Source organism: Pongo pygmaeus, chromosome 2 (assembly GCF_028885625.2).
Source record: "Pongo pygmaeus isolate AG05252 chromosome 2, NHGRI_mPonPyg2-v2.0_pri, whole genome shotgun sequence".
In the NCBI taxonomy this organism is placed as follows: Eukaryota; Metazoa; Chordata; class Mammalia; order Primates; family Hominidae; genus Pongo; species Pongo pygmaeus.
The window spans coordinates 158,109,279-158,129,548 of NC_085930.1; the positions used below are offsets into that span (position 1 = coordinate 158,109,279).

The window sequence follows — 20,270 nt, forward strand, 5'->3', positions numbered from 1 at the left end:
AACTATTAATAAAACATCATGGTACTGGTACAAAAATAGACACATAGACCAATGGACCAGAATAGCAACCCCTGAAATAAAGCCACACCCCTACCATCAACTGATCTTTGACAAAGTTGACAAAAATAAACAATCCAGAAGGGACACCCTATTCAATAAATTCTGCTGGGATAACTGGCTAACCATATGCAGAAGAATAAAACTGGACCCTTATCTGTCACTACATACAAAAATTAACTCAAAATGGATTAAAGACTTAAATGTAAGACCTGAAAGTATAAAAATTCTAAAAGAAAACCTAGGAAATACTCTTTTAGACATTGGCTTATGCAGATAATTTATGATGAAGACCCTTAAAGCAAATGCAACAAAATAAAAAATAGACAAATGGGACTTAATTAAATGAAGAGCTTCTGCACAGCAAAAGAAACTATCAACAGTGTAAACAGACAACCTACAGAATGGGAGAAAATATTTTCAAACTATGCATCTGGCAAAGATCTAATATCCAGAATCTATAAGAAACTTCAATGAACCAACAAGAAAAAACCAAAAACCTCATTTAAAAGTGGTCAAAGAACATGATCAGACACTTCTCGAAATAAGACATACAAGTGGCCAACAAACATATGAAAAAATGCTCAACATCACTAATCGTCAGACAGATGCAAATCAAAACCACAATGAGATATCATCTCACACTAGTCAGAATGGCTATTATTAAAATGTCAAAAAATAACAGATGTTAGTGAGGTTACAGAGAAAAGGGAATGCTTATACATTGTTGGTGGGAATGCAAATTAGTTCAGCCCTTGTGGAAAGCAGTTAGGAGATTTCTCAAAGAACTAAAAATAGAACTACCATTTGACCCAGCAATCCTGTTACTAATTATATACCCAAAGGAAAATAAATTGTTCTACAAAAAAGATATGTGCACATGTATATTCATTGCAGTACTATTTACAATAACGAAGACATGGAATTATCCTAAAAGTTCATCAATGGGAGAGTGGATAAAGAAACTGTTGCACATATATACCATGAAATACTATGCAGCCATTAAAAAAATAATTTCATGTCATTTGCAGCAAGATGAATGCAGCTGGAGGCCATTATCCTAAGCGAATTAATGCAGAAACAGAAAAACAAATATTGCATGTTCTCACTTATAAGTGAGAGCTAAATCTTTGGTTCACTCGGACATAAAGATGGAAACAATAGACACTGAGGACTCCAGAAGGAGGGAGGAAGGGAGTGGGGCAAGGGCGGCAAAACTTCCTATTGGGTACTATGTTCACTAACTGGGTAATGGAATCAATAGCAGCCTCACCCTCAGCATCATGCAATATACCTTTATAACAAACCTGCACATGTATCCCTGAATCTAAAACTCAAATGGAAAATAAATTTAAAAAATAAAAACGTATTTGCTCTCTATCTTTCATGTAAGAGACTTTCATCAGATGTCTAGGACACTTGACTATTTACTTGTACTCATGAGTCAAGGAAAGTGCTGCTTGGAAACTCAGAGTGAGCTTTGAGCTTATTTCCTCTGAATTTCACTGTTGTGTGAATTGGGTGAACCACTGACTGAGGAATTTCAAATGCCAAGATATTAGTTTCTTATTGCTTCTGTGAAAAATAACCACAGACTTAGTGACCAAACAACACAACTTTATTATCCACAGTATCTGCAGTTCTAAAGAGCAAAAATCCAGAATCAGTTTCACTGGACTAAAATAAAGGTGTTGGCAGGCTTGTGTTCTTCTAGCAGCTCTAGAGTGAGAATCTGTTTCCTTGTCTTTTCCGGTTACTAGAGGCCACGCACTCCTTGGTTAGTGCCCCTTCCTTCATGTTCAATGCCAGCAGTATAGTAACTTCTGTCTTCTCTGGTTCCTACTTCCATCTTTACATCTTTTCTCTCTGAATCTAATACTGTTACCTCCCTCTATAAGGACTGTATGATTACACTGGGCTCCCCTGGAAAATCCAGGAATCCTCCCGCCTCCCATTTTAAGATCCTTAATTTAATCACAAGTGCAAAATCCATTTCCATCCTTTCCTGTGTAACATATTCACAGGTCCCATGGATTAAGATACAGCATTTTGTCGGGGCTATTATTTAGCCTACTACAGCCAATATCTAAAATTTTCCCCTCACACTGGCCAGACTTGCTAGAGAGTCTCCAGCTGGGAAAGTCAAGCTCTGACTGGCCACCAGCGTTCTGAGATCTGAGTGGGTTAAGAGGGCTTTGTGGGAGGAGTGCCTCAGCATTCATCCTTCAGGATATACCAGTTACTTAATTCTTCTGATTTTGGGGGTTATATTCATATCTTTAGTGAGTCTAGTTTCCTTCAATTCAGAGAAGACCGTCTATTTTACCCTGCCCAGAGAATTTTCAGATGCCAGTCACTTCCCAGTGGCATGGAGAGGAGAAAAGATGCAGGGACTCGCAGAATTCCTATTTTAATGGTCTTCCTTCACTTCCAGGTCCAGAGGGCTCTGATACTATCAATTTGGGAGTCTCTGGAAAATTCTGAGGTATAAATCAGGTTAGTCTTCAGCTTCCCCCACTGACAGCTGAGGATTCTCATGTTTCTTGAGTTGGTTTGGTCAGTTACCTGTCATCAATATGTTTTGTAGCTTCCAAAATTTTATTGCTTTTGACACCTCTCCTAATCTCCCATATTTGTGGTTTTATGTCTTAAAAAAAACTTTTATTGTAAATTTAGTGTGATTCTAGGCAGGAGTGAAATTACTGTGTGTGTGTGTGTGTGTGTGTGTGTGTGTGTGTTTTCATCTTAACCCAGATAAAGCATTTTATCTGAATTGATTAAGTTCCTTGGACTGACTAGGCATGGGGTGATCTCTGACCCGGGTAGCCAGGCACCACATCCAGTGCTCTTTCTAAAGTAAAAAGATTTCAGTGGCCAGGTTTGTGTATCTTGCCCTCCCTGTCCAGTTGCACACACTCAAGCTTGACTCCTTAACTTAATTTCCTGCCATATATCTCGGTTCTTCTAGAACTGGAATCTTGTCCTTAATTTTCAGCTTCATCTCACAAAGCAGGAAGCAGAGCTAGCAGGATTCTTTCTGAATACAAATAGTTATGGTTTTCACAATAGTAACCTTGGATTGCCCCTATTCCTTATAGCTCTCCAAAGGGATGGAAATGTATAGGCCAGAGGCAGGGGTTTTAGGAATCTGAATATGATGTCTGTTAAGCTCACAGTCTCCAAGCATGTGACAAAAGGTAAGGCAGTGCTGGCTTCTTGTGCACTTTGTCTAGCCTAACAATGCCTACCTACCTTCACCTTCTTTCTCTCCCAAAATGGCTGACCCTTTGCTGTCCCTATAACCCTATGACCTTTCTCCATCCCCTTCCCCTTCTGTTGTTTTTGTGGCATTTCCATGTCCCCACCATCCCAAATCTGCTCCAAATCTGCACCTGGATTCTGATTTAAGTCACCCAGGCACTAAGAACTTTACATGTTTGAACTCAATTAATCTTCACAACAACTCTATTATTCCTGTTTTACAGATTCAGAAACTGATGCACACAGAGGTTAAGTAAACTTGACCAGAGTCACACACCTAATAAGGCAGACCCCAGATTTGAACCCAAGCAACTTGACTCCAAAGTACATCTTTATTCCACTGTGCTATAGGCCACTTATAAATCATATCCATGTGCCAAATACTGTTTTCTGATATGTATATCAATAAAAGTATAAAATTACTCTATCTGTATATTCATTTAATCCTCACAGCAACCCTAAATCAAGCAAACAACCAAACAGAATATTGAAGACCTGAACAAAATTAACAACTTGACCTAATTTTAGTATGCATATAGAATTCCGCCCTCAATATTTGGAGAAAACATTTACTTTTACAGCACATAGAACACTTACAAAAAGTAATCATAAAATAAATCTTAAAAACTTTCAAATTATTGGAATCATACAGACCACTTTCTATGATCATAATACAATTAAGTTCAAATCATAAAAACATAACATAAACTCATATGCTTGGAAAGTTTTTTTTTTTTTTTTTTTTTTTAGATGGAGTCTCACACTGTCATCCGGGCTGGAGTGCAGTGGCACAATCTTGGCTCACTGCAACCTCCGCCTCCAGGGTTCAAGCGATTCTCCCACCTCAGCCTCCCGAGTAGCTGGGATTACAGGCACCCGCTACCATGCCCGGCTAATTTTTTTGTATTTTTGGTAGAGACAAGGTTTCACTATGTTGGCCAGGCTGGTCTCGAACTCCTGACCTTGTGATCCGCCCTCCTCGGCCTCCCAAAGTGCTAGGATTACAGGTATAAGCCACTGCGCCCAGCCATATACTTGGAAATTTTAAAGCACATTAAAAATCTCACGGATCAAAAAATAAATCATAAATCAAAAAATAAATCATAGAAAATATTTATAACTAAACCAGGAAAATGCAACATTTTAAAACTTGTGAGATTCAGCCAAAGTGGTAATTAATGTCTAGTCTTAAATGCTTATTTTAAGAAAAAAAGAAAGTTAGAAAATCAATAAGCTAGGTATTCAATTTAAGAAGTTAGGAAAATAACAATGAGATAGAAGCAAGGAGAATAGTAGAAAATAATAAGTGCAGAAATGCATAAACATAAATCATTCTCAATCAGGATTAGCTCATAATACTCTCAGAATTAGAAAGTGGAAAGATTATTTCTGGAAAGGGTAAGAGAAGGCCAGTCATATACATAACTATATATATTTTCTATTTTAACTCCTTAAATAAATTTTACAGAAAGAATTAGAGGACCATTGCTTTTTAAATGACATTTATTTTTTCTGATAATTCAAGTACATAACACATTTTCAAAGGCAAATTTGAAAATACTGAACAATGTAAAGAAAAGAGATAGAACTCACAGTCCTATCATTAGGAGATAATTAAGCATTAACTTGTGCATACTTATGCTTTCTTTTTTCAGCCTATAGCATCTAGTCTCCCATCCAAGTAATAACCTGGACCAACCCTGCTTAAGTTTCCAATATTAGGCATTTTCAGGGTGTTATGACCACAGATGATGTAACTATTAACTTTTAAATATTTTCCTGGTCTTTACATATCTGAAGGTTTATACATGTCTACATGTAATTATATGGTTACTTAATTAAAAATTTGGGCTCAAACTGCATACATATATTTGGTTTTTGAGGTTTTTTTCCTTTTTACTTTGAATTCACAAGGACATAAAACACACATATTCAGCTTTTTTTGTATTCAGCTTTTTTTAACTTAAAATTGCATGATTAGCATATACTCTTCAAATATAGAATATTTGGTGGCTGTGTTAAAATTTAATTTTCCTGATAGAGGTATCATGCTGCATTTGGCTGTACCCCTGATGTGTCCAATGCTGTGGTGGAGTCATTCAGCAAACATCTATTAACAGTCCATTCAATGTATGGTTCCATGCTGAATCTAAACAAGAGATAGACAGTCTGAAAGTATATAACAAACTGATGATGTGGACCTTCCAGAAGTCTGTTTACAAGAGGGCTGAGGAGACTTTGAGAGAATTTTTAACAAGATGGTCCTGGATATGACTAACTTGTGGACTTGATAGAGAAATCCTGGGCTGTCAGAGGGGAGAGGTCACTCTGAGTACAACATGGTGTCTGTAGCTTGGGTTTGCCTCTTGGCCCAAGTCCTTCAGACCTCATGTTTAAGTTCTTTGGCAAGTAGAGTGTTATTGAATGAAGCTCTGTAAAACTCTGGAGCCTAAGCGTCTTTGTCTTAGCATCCCTCCAACCCAACATCTAGAAAAGGGAGTCTTTGGTTGGGTTGTTTTAGTTGCAATAAACAGAGCTGCACTGATTTAGTGGAGGATTTACTGAAATGATCAGCACAGTGACAAAGAAGAAAGACTATCTAGGAATCCAAGAACAGAAACCAGGCCTAGTATACATTGTCATTGTTCATTGTGGGCAAAGGCAGTTTTTAGGAGCTTTTGGAGCAGAAGTTCACATATCTTCCTTTTAATATGATACCATTATTAACATGAACCAGATACTCTCTGCATGTTGGCTTCCTTCTTCACCCTTTAATCATTTTTTGATGGTAATGCTCCGGTTGCCTCATTCTTGGCTTCTTAGTTCAAATTCTCACGCTTGAATAACCACCAGTCTTGTTTGGACAGTGTTTTCTCCAGGCTAAGTCAGAGGCCATTAGCAAGACAATAGGCTGCCCATGACTCTGGGGCCTGCCCCAGTTCAGTCAGCTGGGCCCAGAGCATGAAGGTCATGTGGTATATAACATGGCTTGCTTTCAAGATGCTTGTTTCAGCAAAGGCTGTGAACAAGGCTTAAAGGGGGCTGTTGGCACAGCAGGCATCAAGGAGAAAGATATTCTCTTCCGTATCCCCCCAGCCTACTCCCTGGCTTTGGCACAGAGCAGGTCCATGTGGCACAGAGCAGTGTCCATGGAGGAGACAAATGGGGAAATGGCAGAAGTGTTGGGGCCCAGTGCACCTGTGATGGAAGCAGTGCTCAGCAGGGTAACTACAGGAAGCAGAAAACCTGGTACAACCATTCAACACTGAGTGCCTACTGGCTTCACTGTGTGCTGGGTCCTATGGATGGTGGGAAATATATAAGATGTGGCTACCGTCCCCGAGGAAGTCATGGCATGTATAGGTGGAAAATTTGTAAGTGTTCTACTTTTTAATTACTTTAAAAATAAATATAGGTACTGGTAACTCCCCCTGGCACAGGTATTAACTGGTCAGTGGTCATTTTCTCTTGCCCATTGAGCATGTTCCCTAGCTGCTCACTTATTTTAAGGCTACCTCTTCTAGTCCATCACACTCACCATCAGGAGTCAGAAAGGAAGAGCAAGAGTGTAGATTGTGTAAGTTTATATAAAACTCTTTTTGGCTCATCTATATCACTACTTTCCTCATTGAATGTTGATGGAAGTGTCATTTCATGATGTTTGCAAATAATGTTGAGGAATGTGGAAAGAGCATATGCCTTAAAGTTTGGAAAAATAAAAAAATTTTAATAGTGAAAATATGAGTTTAGAAAATATTTATAGTAAAACATATTCAATAAAGAAGTCTTGGAAAATATAGAAAAGTGGGAAGAAGGGTCATCAATGCCCCAAACCAAGCATAATTGGCATTTTGTTATATTTCCTTTTAGATTTAGTTTTCATCCTAAATTTTGATTATTAGTGTTTCATTTGCTTTAAATAGTTATACAGTAAACATGAATTTGTAACCTGCTTTTTGATGTAGCATTATTCATAATTTTAAAAACATCATTTGTAATGACTATAATTTTACAAATATCTAGCACTCTTTATTTTTTATTTAATTAATTTTTTTAATATCAGAAAGCATTTACAGTATGTACCACTCTTTACTTAATCCTTCCTCTGAGTTTAGAATTTTGGGGTGTTTCCAGTTTTCCAGAATATTAAATAATGTTGCAATATACATATTTGCATAAAGTTTTCTCTCATATTCTTATTTACTTCCCTAGTACAGATTCTTGGAAATGGATTTGTTTGATCAAAAGGCAGAAGTATTTCTGAAGTTTCTGATGCATATTACTTAAAAAACATACTAAATGGAAGGGTGGTATACTCGCATGTGCAGTGAGGACTGCAAATTTTACAAATAAACACCAAATGCAGAAAGCACCATCATTTCAATATTGCCCTCAAGTCTACACAGTTGATATAATATTTAGATAGATGGCCATGTCTTGATAATGGAAAACATTTTGTCCTTTTTCAAATGATTCCAGGCTATAGGAAAAAAGGAAAAATAAAGTGATTAAAGTTATAAACTTGGCTTGATTAGTAATCCATAATCCAGGTAGCAACTTAAACTTATATTTCATATTCAAAATATGATAGAACAGAAAAAACATCTCTTAGAAATTGCTAGGAAAGGTATTACACATTCTATGCTGTCAAACAAAATACAAGCGATCTCATTCATAATTTTTCTTCACTCTGGACTTGTTGATAGCAGTTTCAACCATAACTAAATTAACATTAGTATTTTAGCAGACGAAGTAGAAGTGGTTTCAATGGGATAAATACATATTTCCCTTCTTCTTCAAAAGCACTCACTATGCACTCAAGATAAAGGTTTATTAGTTGAATGTAGTAGCATTCAGAAGAGAAGTTACTTCAATGAGATAAGGTTCTGAGCCTTTGCTTAACTTATTAGCAGGAAAATTCTTGATAAATGGTAAAATTTCGTCATGCTTTGAGTTATCTCTATGTAGAATACTAAAACATCGCTCATTCAAAACACTTATGAAGCCTTACCATATAACAAGAAATGCAGATTTTACAATTACTGAGTTGATTCAACCCTTATAGATAAGCCAAGACACATTGGCATATCAGAAAAAATTGAGATATTAGAGCTTGAATAAAGATGAGGGCAATAGAAATCGGGGGAAAGTGATGGAATTCTAGAGTGTTTTCAAAAAGCCTCATTGAATCCTGGGAAGTGGGGGAAATATGGATGAGCCACAGGTGCCCATGAGAATCTGTTACCTGGATGATCACTGAATAGCTTCCACACAGTATCTTGGATAGTTGCATGACTACTCTGATGAGGCAGATGATCACTTGAAGCCCACTGAGGGTTATGAGAATGGAAAATAAAATAATGTTCCACTCCACAACATGTGCAGGTTCCAGGCACTGAATCCATATGCTAGAATCTGTAAGGAAACTGAGAGAGACCCATGGCCAAATCTACATACTGGGTCCAAGGAAGAAAGCTACAAGCATTTGTATGTTTGAGAAATTTCTGTGTAACTAAAATATATAGTTATTAGATATGAATTAATACATTTTAAAAACCATTCAGATACACATGTTGGACATATCTTATGCATAGCACTGAGTTAGATACTTAGTTTATTATAAATGTTGTGCTTGCCTTATCACCCCCGTGGCCTCTTTGTTTTTCTTTCTTCCTCTTCCATTTCTTTCCTACTTCCTTCTTTTTTACTCTTTCCCCACCTTTATTTATTTTCTACTTTCTAATGCTCCAGGAAATAGAGGCACTCTGAGAATTTCTTTGTATTGTTAATGGCTCTTGTCTCCAATGGGAAAGAGCACTGAATATGAAATCAGAATTCCTGGATCTGGGTCTGCAGGATGTTGAGCAAAGAACTTTACCTCTCTGGCCTCCAGACTTTTTTTTTTTTTTTTTTTTTTGAGACGGAGTCTCGCTCTGTTGCCCAGGCTGGAGTGCAGTGGTGCATCTTTGCTCACTGCAAGCTCAGCCTCTCGGGTTCACGCCATTCTCCTGCCTCAGCCTCCGGAGTAGCTGGGACTACAGGCGCCTGCCACCATGCCCGGCTAATTTTTTGTATTTTTTTAGTAGAGACGGGGTTTCACTGTGTTAGCCAGGATGGTTTCGCTCTCCTGACCTGATGATCTGCCGGCCTCGCCCTCCCAAAGTGATGGGATTACAGGCATGAGCCACCGCGCCTGGCCCTCCAGACTCTTATCTTGATAATGGGGTTAAAATATCTAACCCCAGAGTTATTGTGAATATTTGGTAAGAATGTGTATACAAACAGTTTGAAACCTGTAAAGTACAATACAGATGTGGTTTTCTGTTAAATTTCCCTAAACCTATCTCATACCCCTCATTTACCCCTATCTCCATCTCAGCCGCCAGGGAAATGAGTCCCTCCAGATCCCTCCTCTAGACTGTTCCTAGTACATGCTCTGCACAGATCATCTAGCAATTTAAAACAAGATGACTTGCAATGTTGCAGGAAGTCAGGGACCCCAAATGGTGGGAATGGCTGGAGCCGCAGCAGAGGAACATAAATTGTGAAGATTTCATGGACATTTATCAGTTCCCAAATAATACTTTTATAATTTCTTATGCCTGTTTTTACTCTAATCTCTTAATCCTGTTATCTTCTTAAGTTGAGGATGTACATCACATCAGGACCACTGTGATAATTGTGTTAACTGTACAAATTGATTGTAAAACATGTGGTTTGAACAATACGATATCAGTGCACCTTGAAAAAGAGCAGAATAACAGAGATTTTTAGGGAACAAGGGAAGGCAACCATAAGGTCTGACTGCCTGCGGAGTCGGGCAAAAAGAGCCATATTTTTCTTCTTGCAGAGAGCGTATAAATGGATGTGCAAGTAGGAGAGACCTGAGGGAGAGTCATGTTTGCTAAGAAAGGTCATGGTATATGGCACCATGTAAAAATCTTCAGAATGAAGACAGCTACAGTCACAGAAGCAGCTCTGCCATGTAGGCCTACATGCACATGTAAGACCTCAGATGGACATGGGCCTTGAACAATAAAGCTAATCATGGAGAGTTGAGAAGAAAATATAACTTCCACCAGTGAATGGTACAGACATTCCCTCATTTTACTTCATTAGAATTCTGGACCTCTTCTGTATTTCTTTCTGGGCCCTGCTACCTCCTAATCTGCATCCGATGCTGGGAACCCAATAAGCCCAGCACAATGCCAGTGTGAGGTATTCTGAGATCCGGGATTGGGTTGTCAGACTCCTGACTGAATTACTAGCCTTCTGAGCAAGGCTACCTCTTTAGACCCTTCTCCAGTATAAGCTGCATATGCTCTGGCTCATTCCACAAACTCCTGTACCTAATCATGTTCCTGGACCTCAGACTGCACTTTCCTGCTCATCTTGCCTTGTTCTATGTCTTTATCATCCCTCCTACTATAGCCCTGAGTAGCACCATCCAAGAGCACCATGGTTTCTCTCCTTCTCAAGCCGTTTCACACTTGTAACAGACCACATGTCCTACCTGGCCATAAAACAGAACTGAGTTCCTGGATCCACCCAGGCCATAAGCTCCAGCTGTTACCAGACCAGACCATAGTAACCACACAACTTTAATCTGAGGTATGGGAGAAAAACACCTTTCATTTGGATAGCTCCATGACAGCCTGAAGACATTGAATGAAAATGGCATTAAAAGATTGAAGAAAAAAATCTAAACAAAGATCTGTGCAAGAACAAATTGGTCTGGATATTAGTAAACTAACAGGAAAATTCTGCACTAAAATAGCCACATGGAACCCCAAAGTGATCATGGAAAATGAGCGTGAGCATGAGCATGAGGCCAGGTATTTCTGATTTTCCGACCTCCTTGGTTTGGGGAATTATTCCTTACCGTCCAGCAGTGCCTTCAAAAGCATACTCCCAGCCATCAAGGGTGCGGCAATATGGCCCCTGGACAAGACCCAAGGCAGAGATGACCAGGCAGTATCCAGAAAAAGCAATTCCAAGGGAAGAAAAGATAATTGACAGCAGTGTCTAAATTAAAACATAGAAGCAGGTTAGTACCATAGAATGCAACAAGAGGATATTGTGGATAAATTATCAGACAGCTACATTCCCCGATTCACCCAAGCTTATGCAGTCTATACAATACTAAATGCCCACATAGAAATAAAAAAAAAAAGTAATCCAAACCTATTTGATCTTAAAAATAAGTTTTTAAATAACGTTTTGTTTGGTATCACATAGAGGTAACTGGGTAATTTACTAAATTTATTCTTTCCTTCTGGAATTTTGAAATCAAAATAGTGATCTCCTCTTATGAAAATGCAGTGAAGGATGTGATCAATCAACCCATAACTATCTATTGAAGACCTATTATTTTCTAGGTAGAGTGGGTTCTCTAAGAATTATAAGCTATGACCTCTGCTTTCCTCTTATCAAGATATTAAAATATCTTTACAAGAATATAAATGAAAATATCAGGTATAGTATTGATATTTATATTCATATTCAAGTGAGGATAGGATTGATGGAGAGGGGGCTGTTTTCATTTGAGTAGAGAGAATGGGTGTTATTCACAGGCAGATCAGTGCAACCAGAGTTGTGAGAAAGTAGGTTTAATCTAAGAGGGGTTTATCCAGCTGAGTGAGGAGAAAGGCTCTGAAGACAGATTGACATGGTACTAACGCTGGGAAAACAAGGTTGATAGGACACAATTCAGCCCTTGAGTAGCTTAAAAAGTGAGTACAGCTTGGTAGATCCAGGCCAGAGCTGGCCTTGAATGCCAGATGAAGAAATCTGGACTTTATCCTTCAGTGCAAGGGACTTCCCTCCTCCCAACCTTAAAAAATTTCAAATCTACAAAAAAGTTGAAAGTATAGTACAATAAACCCCTACATATCCTTTATCTAGAATCACCTACATGAATATTTTACATATTTGCTTGTGCTTTCTCTCTTTCTCTGTGTGTATGTGTGTATATAGCCATGCAAAGTATATATGTACACCTGTACATATATACACGTGTATTTATTACATGTTTTTGTTACTGAGCCATTAGGTTGCAGACATTATGATATTTCACCCCTAAATATTTCAGCATACATCTCCTAAGAATAAAAATATTCTATTATTTTGTAACTTTTAAATTTTTTTGTACAGGATCCAATAAGTGTTTATGTACAAGATTACATCTCTTTAGTTTCCTTTAATTTACACTAGTCTTTCTGCCTTTTTGTTTTTTGGGGTGTTAAACTGTTTTTAAGAATCCCAGACAGTTGTCTTGTAGATGTCTCACATTCTGGGCTTTTCTGATTATTTTCTCACAATTGAATTCAAACATTTTAGCGAGAATACTTAATGGGTGTGGTGTACATCGTAGGACTTTCATGCTAAGGGTGGTGCTAAGTTTGATCTCTTGGTTAAGAGTGTCCTTCAGATCCTTCCCTAGAAAGGCACATTTTCCACTTGGCAATTAGTAAATAACTGCCAAGGTGATGCTTTGAGACAGTGTCACATTCTGTTTCTTAATAACGTTTCAACTGATGGATTTAGCATCCACTGATGATCCTCATATTCATTGATTACCAGCAATCACTGGGGTTCCAATGTGCTGCTTTCATAATGCTATAATTTCTCTGCATTTATGTTATCATTTTTCTGCACAGAACAACTTCCATTTCCCATTCCTCTCTCCTTTGTCTCTGTCTATGTTTTCTGGACTCAAGGATCTTCTAATTCATTATGCTATAATCCATAAATGCGATTATTCTTTTAGATGCATGGATGGTCCAAATTTGGCCAATGGGAACATCCCTGTAGGTCAATTCCTATGCCCTTTGACATACTCCTGTCATTCTTTGAACATTTTCTTGCTTTCTGGCGCAAGATGTTCCAGGTTCATTTTGAGCTTACCCTGCCATAGACCCGGAAGAAGCTGGGGTTTTGTTGTTGTTGTTGTTGTCGTTTTGTTGTTGTTTTTGAGTTGTAGTCTCATTCTGTCACCCAGGCGAGAGTGCAGTGGCCTGATCATGGCTCACTGCAACCTCCACCTCCTGGGTTCAAAAGATTCTCTTGCCTCAGCCTCCTGAGTAGCTGGGACTACAGGCACGTGCCACCACGCCTAGCTAATTTTTGTATTTTTAGTAGATACGGGGTTTCACCATGTTGGCCAGGCTGCTCTCAAACTCCTGACCTCAGGGGATCCACCTGCCTTGGCCTCCCAAAGTGCTGGGATTACAGGCATGAGCCACGGTGCCCATCCAGAAACTATTTTTTAAACAAGTCTTGTAATTGGTTTTTGAGCAGGAAGTGATATGCCCAAAATGTGCTTTTGGAATATTGCTCTGGCAGTGGTCACACAAGCTGGAAGTAAGAGACCTCAAAGATAAGGATCCAGGTTGGAGACAGATGCAAGTTGAGGTGACAAAGACACACACTGGAGGAAAACACATTAAGGAGGAAATGAGTAGCTGGAGATGAAAAAAAAAAATAATCCAGAGCTGGGGCTTGGATAAAAAGGAGACAGAAATAAGGATACCAAGAAGGGTTATTTGGTTTGGAAGAAAAATTAGCTTTAGAAATGTTGATTGCAGGGTTAGAGTAGGCAGCAGAATAGTAACACGCAGTAACCAATAGATAATAAATTCAAAAGCTGAAACCAGAAAAAGTAAGACCAACAAACCTGTGATTTTAGGAATAAAAATCATCTCAATAACATTTCTTTGTTTAAAATTATTTCACTGAGTATAACATTAATATATCCTCTTTATGGAAAACTGGAAAAAATATTCACTGGGAAGATCAATGAAGAATTTCTTCATTGGGGGAAACTGGCAACCACAGCATACACACCCACACACACGCACATGCACACACACACACTATAATCTAATGAGTGGATACCATTGCACTATCAAGGTAAGCCTCAAAATAAAGTGGGAATAAGAATTTGAATCATAGTTTTCTTTTCTGTAAACTGTAGATGATGTAGACAGGAATGGTACCTATACAACAGGGTGATTTCAAAAATAAAATGTAATAAAATAGTAGCTATTATTTCAAGTGCCCTTATTTGGCCAATATTTGCTTTCCAGGAATAATTGTCCAAGAATTTTGGCAGAAAACCAGACTCCACGTAGGAACGGATAGTGCCTTAGTTCCTGCTGCTATAACAAAAATACCTTAGACTGAGTAATTAATAACATAATTTTATTATTCACACTTCTGGAGGCTGGAAAGTCAGAGATCACTGGCAGATTCAGTGTCTGGTGAGGGCTCATTCCTCATAAATGGCATCTTCTATGTGTCCTCGCATGGTGCAAGGGAGGTAAGAGTACTCCCCTCAACCCCTTTTATAAGGGCACCACTCTCATTCATGAGGGAAGAGCCATCACAACTTAGTCACTTCCAAAAACATCCCACCTCTTAATACCGCCACAGTGAGGATTAGGTTTCCATGTGAATTTTGGAGGAACACATTCAGGCCATAACAGATAATAACCAAGAAATGAATCAATTTTTATTACATTTTGGAAGTTACAAACTGACGCAGATTCAGATTTTCCCACAATATGTACTTTGTTTGGTTTAAATGAAGATTAATTGCCAATATTTTACAATCGAAAAGTTTTACATAAAAATCCATATTTTTACTTTCTACTGAAAACTGAGAATTATTGCCCTACTTCATCATGGCAACAACTGGCTGGACTTCAGTAGCAGCTCCTTCTCCTCCTTAGATGGAAATTGTGCTCTGATGCCTACCAGGCTCGTTTAATTCATTTATGTCACACACATGGCTTCTGGGGGCATTTGAATTGGGACTTCTCTTCTAGAACTTACCTTGAAAAGGCCAAAAAGGGAATCCAGAGAATCCTCTCTTCCTTTCTGCTGCTGTTCCCAATGAGATGTCAGTCATCTAATTTAATGCTGATTATAAGACCCTTTTCAGACTATTTCTAGCATCTATTTGTGCTGGAAGTGCTAACAGTGAGTTAAGGCAAATTGAACATGTTAATTTTTATTATATACTTAATATCACATATATTTGTTTTCTAGAAATTCTCTGAGTATCATAACTTGAATCTATACCTGAATTTATTATTTCCCCTAGGCAATTGTGAAATCTCTTCCATAAGTATATTACAAGTAGCTGCTGGAGGATGACTGAGTCAACTGGTCACACACACACACACACAGAGTGTATTTTAATTTTCAATTGTTCTCCATAAGGGACACAGTACTAAATAAAGCAATGAATTTAATTTCTAAAAGACATTGGTCAAAGAAAGTTTGCCATACAATCTTGACTACGCATTGAAATATCCTGAGGAGATTTAAAACATATCCATGCCCAGGTTGTACCTCAGACTAACTAAATCAGGGACTCTGGGGATGAGATTTAGGCATTAGTGTTGTTCCAAGCTCCCAGGTGATTGCAATATGAAGCTAACAGGTAGAAGCACTGCTGCAAAAAATGCCAACCAGATATCATCGTAAAACTCCTCCTAGCTAATAATCACTTGTTCTCTTTGAGCCACAAGTGCTTCATCTATAAAATAGGAGAAATAATGACTTAATTCACTGAGTAAATGTGAAAGAACTATAAAGTGCTATGCAAGTGTGAATAAACGATGAAGAGGAGGAAGAGGATGAGAAGGAGAATGGTAGAAATGCAGGAGCACTGGCTTAGAAAATGTGGTTGTATTATTCACCCTGATACTATTTTAATTATTTTTCAAGTGCCAACTTAAAAAATGCACATCACATACACCCAACAATATGGATGAATCTAAAAATTATTATCCTGGATGAAAAAACCCAGATAAAAAAAGGCAAATATTGTATGATTCCACATACATAAAATACAAACTAATCTATAATGACAAAAAGTAAATCAAAGGTTAATCTTTGGGGGTTGGCAGAAATATTCTGCTATCTTGACTGCAATGGTGGTTTCATGAGTGTAGTCAACTGTTAAAACTCATGATATTGCATATTTCTAATGGATGCCACTTATTATATGTAATTTACCCCTCAATAAAGTTTATAAAGAAAAAATAGACTAATGTAAACTCAGTTAGGAAAAAGTATTATTTCCTAATTTTAGGTATCTTTAAATGCTGATTTTCTGAAAGCGCATCAGTAGAACAAAAGTGGAGGAAAGACTAAGCAAAATGGAAGGTGATCTTGGCAGTAAACTCTTGATCTCTGTACTGTACTCAACAGTAGTGAGGGTACAATACTGTCAATATTTTTGTGTTTCTGAGTGAGAGGAAAGAAAGCTGGAGCCCATTCAACCATCCTCAAAAAAACTATTGCTCTTACCACATATTTTTTGCTGCAGTTTTCACTCTGGCAACATTTATAGTTGTTTTTATTCTCCAGTACCAGAAGAACTGTTGTTACTATAAGCATCTATAGGAGGGAAGACATAAAATGTTAGCAATGAAATGCTAGTTTACATTCGTGCTTATAATCAGAGAACAGCGTCTTCGAGCATAGAGTCTGGGGTCAGGCAGATATGGATTTAAATCCAAGCTCTGTCACTTTCTAGCTGTGTGAATTTGAGACACCTTCTCTATAAAATGGTATCAAGAGATTGTCACGAGGTAATATATGTGACATTTTGAGCATAGTGGTTGATTCATAGTGACTGATAAATGTTAGCTATTATTATCATGGTTAGCAACCATCAAAAGCTAATAATTAAGGAGAAGTAAATGGATGGACAGGAGAATACCACCCTGGGCAGCAAAACCTGCCTTTCTCAATGACTCAGTTGTGGAGAACCAAGGAAAATCATTCAGCAGGCTTGGTAGTTTGCCAACCTCTCTTCATTTACTGTCCTCTGGGAATGGAGGTGAGAGGCTCAGTTAATCTGAAACCATATCTCTTTAAAGTGACTTCAATTTCCCCATGCATTCAAATCATCTCAGGTGTAAATTGTTTCAATGTGTTTTGTCTGTATCAAGCCAAGAAAGTGGGAGAATCAATGCATCTTATTTCCTTTTTTTAAATTTTATTTTAGGCAAAAGGCCAGAGCTCTGGAAGGAACATGTATTTCTTTACCATTATAATTTCTGATTAGGCTAGATACAGACCATGAATTGCTTATGGGAAATTCTCCTCCCATTTTTTTACTCTCACTATTCAGGACTGAATCCTACAGCTGAGTTCACTGTTATTTTACTCTTCATAGCCAATGTTTCCAGTTTCCAAATTTCTTCAGCTTTCATTAATTTTTTTGTTCATTTAATTATTTACCTATATTCTTCTCCTTTCTCCTAAAGGGATTTGATGCAGTTATAGTAATATATTTTAATAATTCCTGGAAAATGAAAAAAAAATAGAGAACAGGTTTCTTTTCCTAGTTTTAATTTTTACATGGAATATAAGCAAAAGAGTCCTATATTCCCCTCCTTTCAACATCGTTAGTTATAACAGATTGAAAGAAATTCTGGTCTAATCTTAGTTATGTCTTGCAACTCTTCCATCTATTGCAATTGCATATTGAGGAAAACAATGATGAGACAAGGCCAAAGCATAGTAACCAGCTTCATTACAGTATTGATAGAGATAATTTGACCTAGAGCCTGTAGTCTTATTGCTCAGGCATCAACTGTTGAAAGAGACACTGCCTTCTTTTTTTGTTTTAAAATATAACTGCAATACAGAGGAGTCAAGAATAATGGAGGTAAATTACACATAATTCCACCACCTTCGTGTGTCTTCATGCATTTATTTCTGGTGTTTTCCCACATATGTCTATTTGACACAGCTGCAATAGTAATTTACCCACAACGTTATTGTGTCTTTTTTCACTTAACATGAAATAATGTGCATTTTCCATGTTGTTACATCTTCATAATTATAATTTTCACCACTGTATGAAGTGAATGTACCATAATTTATTTCACTACTTCTCTGTAAGATGCTTCTTGTAGTTATTTACTATTATACCAATGCAGCCACAAACATCTGTACATATAGCTCTTCCCTTATTTTGGATGATTTCCTCAGAAAAAATGACGAGATGTAGGATTACTGAGTCAAACGACATAAGCATTTTCACGGGTCTTGATATATTATACCAAACTCTTCCCGAAAAGACTGACATTTATTTGTAGTGCAACCAATATTAGTTATGTACTTATTTCATAGCAACTTCAATAGCATTGGATATTAATATTTTAAAGTTTATTAATTTAATGTGCAAAATGAATAATTTTACAACACAGCTATTCAAATATAATAATTAAAAACCCCTAAAAGATGTAGAAATAGATTATAATGAATTTTCTTCTACATTATTGGTGGTCTGATTAGCTTACAGTTCATAATGCACTATTTTTAGAAATGACTTGACCAGGAAATTGTCTTTTCCTCTGAGTTGCCAACATGATTTACTATCAGTTTGTTTATTTTTAAAGTGCACAAAGTCATCAGGAAAACGTTCATGGATTCTTGCCATTGATAATTCAATTGACTTTTCAAAAACTCCCTCCATTATTAGGGTCTAATGTAGGACTATTTTAATGATGACACAGCTCATTCTTTAATAATCATAATTACAACAGTCACTGGCTACCTGCTACATGTCAGTCTCTCTCCTGGGCACTTTATATATATTTTATCTTTAAAAGTAAATGCCATTATTCACATTTTTCACATTAGAACACTGAGGCTCAAAGATACTGAGTAACTTGCTGAAGCTCTCATGGAACAAATGACAGAGCTTAGAGTTACATGCAGGTTTGTCTGAACAGCCAAGTCTCTGCTTTTTTTTTCATGCTGTCCTAATGCCCCTTCAAGCTAGAAAAACATGAGTGCAGACAGAAAATCTGTTCTAGAAAACAGTAATGCCACTGAAGATCAAATAGCTTAAATTGACATGCAGGGTTCATGAGAACATACTGTTTTTACAGGCCAGTGTCCCATAAACTTTCATTAGGACTAATTTCCTGCATTACTGAAGCTGCATTGCTGAGCAGCTTATTGAAAACAGAGCTATGTCCCAAATCCTAGCAGATTACCTGCCCCTTCACCCCCATCCGTCTTTCAAATCCTACACCCAAGATTAGCAGAATGATTTTTCCATTATTCATTATTTTTACTAGTTACAAGGTAAGTCTCAATTACAACTCCCCCTTCTCTCCCAAGTCTCCAAAGTCACACTTACCATGATGCCTGAGAAACAGATTCCTTCAAAATACCACACATAGTTGGTGAGTTTATTGCTGGATGCATAGGAAGTTTGCCCATTCGGGAAATACAATAATATGTTCACGATTATACTCCAAAGTGCAAGCGGAATCAGCAGACAACTTAGGCAGCCTCCACACTTCCGAGTCCCCATTTTGCCCTGCTTAGAACCTGCGGGAGATTTCAAGAGTATACAGTCACAGAAAGTCTATTTTTCTTCTTCCTACCTGACTTTTTTTCTCTCTCTCTCTCTCTTTTTTTTTTTTTTTTTTGAGATTACCTACCACTTTCAGGGTCAGAGCCCTTCACTTCATATTCATGAGGAGACGGGGAATTGGAATATACCCGCAGCCAACAATCTCAGTATGAAATAGTGGTTTACTGTTTGGAGAACAATAGACAATGATCAACAACTGAAGAGCTGAGCTGGTCTTCATCCTGTGCCAAAGGAATGCGGTGTTTTTCACTGCTTTTAAAAATAAGTCATTTTCCTCTGGATTAAAGCACTGAAGGCTTAACCCTGACCCTGTGTTAAGAAGGAAGTTGGGGTGGGGACTGGAATTGAATGTAGCAAATTTCATCCAACAGTGGAGAGAGGGTTAAAGAGAAAACTACCAAGGAGGCTTATATTTAGAGCTTGATAGGTTTGTTAAAATGTCCTGACTTTACCCTCTTTATGTATCTGTCTTTCACCTAGTGTGCTTTTTGTGTGCACACTATTCACCAAGCTTTGTTCAAACTGCAAGGGATACAGA

General features: G+C 37.6%; 1 protein-coding gene across 1 annotated transcript; it reads right to left on the bottom strand.

Moving 5' to 3' along the window:
• Positions 1-7,325: 7,325 nt before the first annotated feature.
• Positions 7,326-19,946, bottom strand: TM4SF18 (transmembrane 4 L six family member 18). The gene is made up of 6 exons (XM_054483144.2): positions 19,800-19,946; positions 19,493-19,686; positions 16,639-16,728; positions 11,201-11,343; positions 8,564-8,744; positions 7,326-7,798 (listed from the first exon to the last, which is right to left on the bottom strand). Exons 2-6 carry the CDS (start codon positions 19,667-19,669, stop codon positions 7,784-7,786), a joined length of 606 nt encoding a protein of 201 aa, XP_054339119.1. The 5' UTR covers positions 19,670-19,686; positions 19,800-19,946; the 3' UTR covers positions 7,326-7,783.
• Between the last annotated feature and the right edge of the window lie 324 nt (positions 19,947-20,270).

What these genes read in the sequence shown, in the direction of transcription:
- TM4SF18 (XM_054483144.2), bottom strand. Translation starts at nt 19,669, where the DNA reads ATGGGGACTCGGAAGTGTGGAGGCTGCCTAAGTTGTCTGCTGATTCCG. An exon ending in ACTGCAGCAAAAAATATGTG is followed by an intron (nt 11,344 to 16,638) that starts GTAAGAGCAATA and finishes GTTTTAATTTAG; the next exon opens with ACACTGCTGTCAATTATCTT. An exon ending in TTTGAAGGCACTGCTGGACG is followed by an intron (nt 8,745 to 11,200) that starts GTAAGGAATAAT and finishes GGTCTCTCTCAG; the next exon opens with TTTCCTTACAGATTCTAGCA.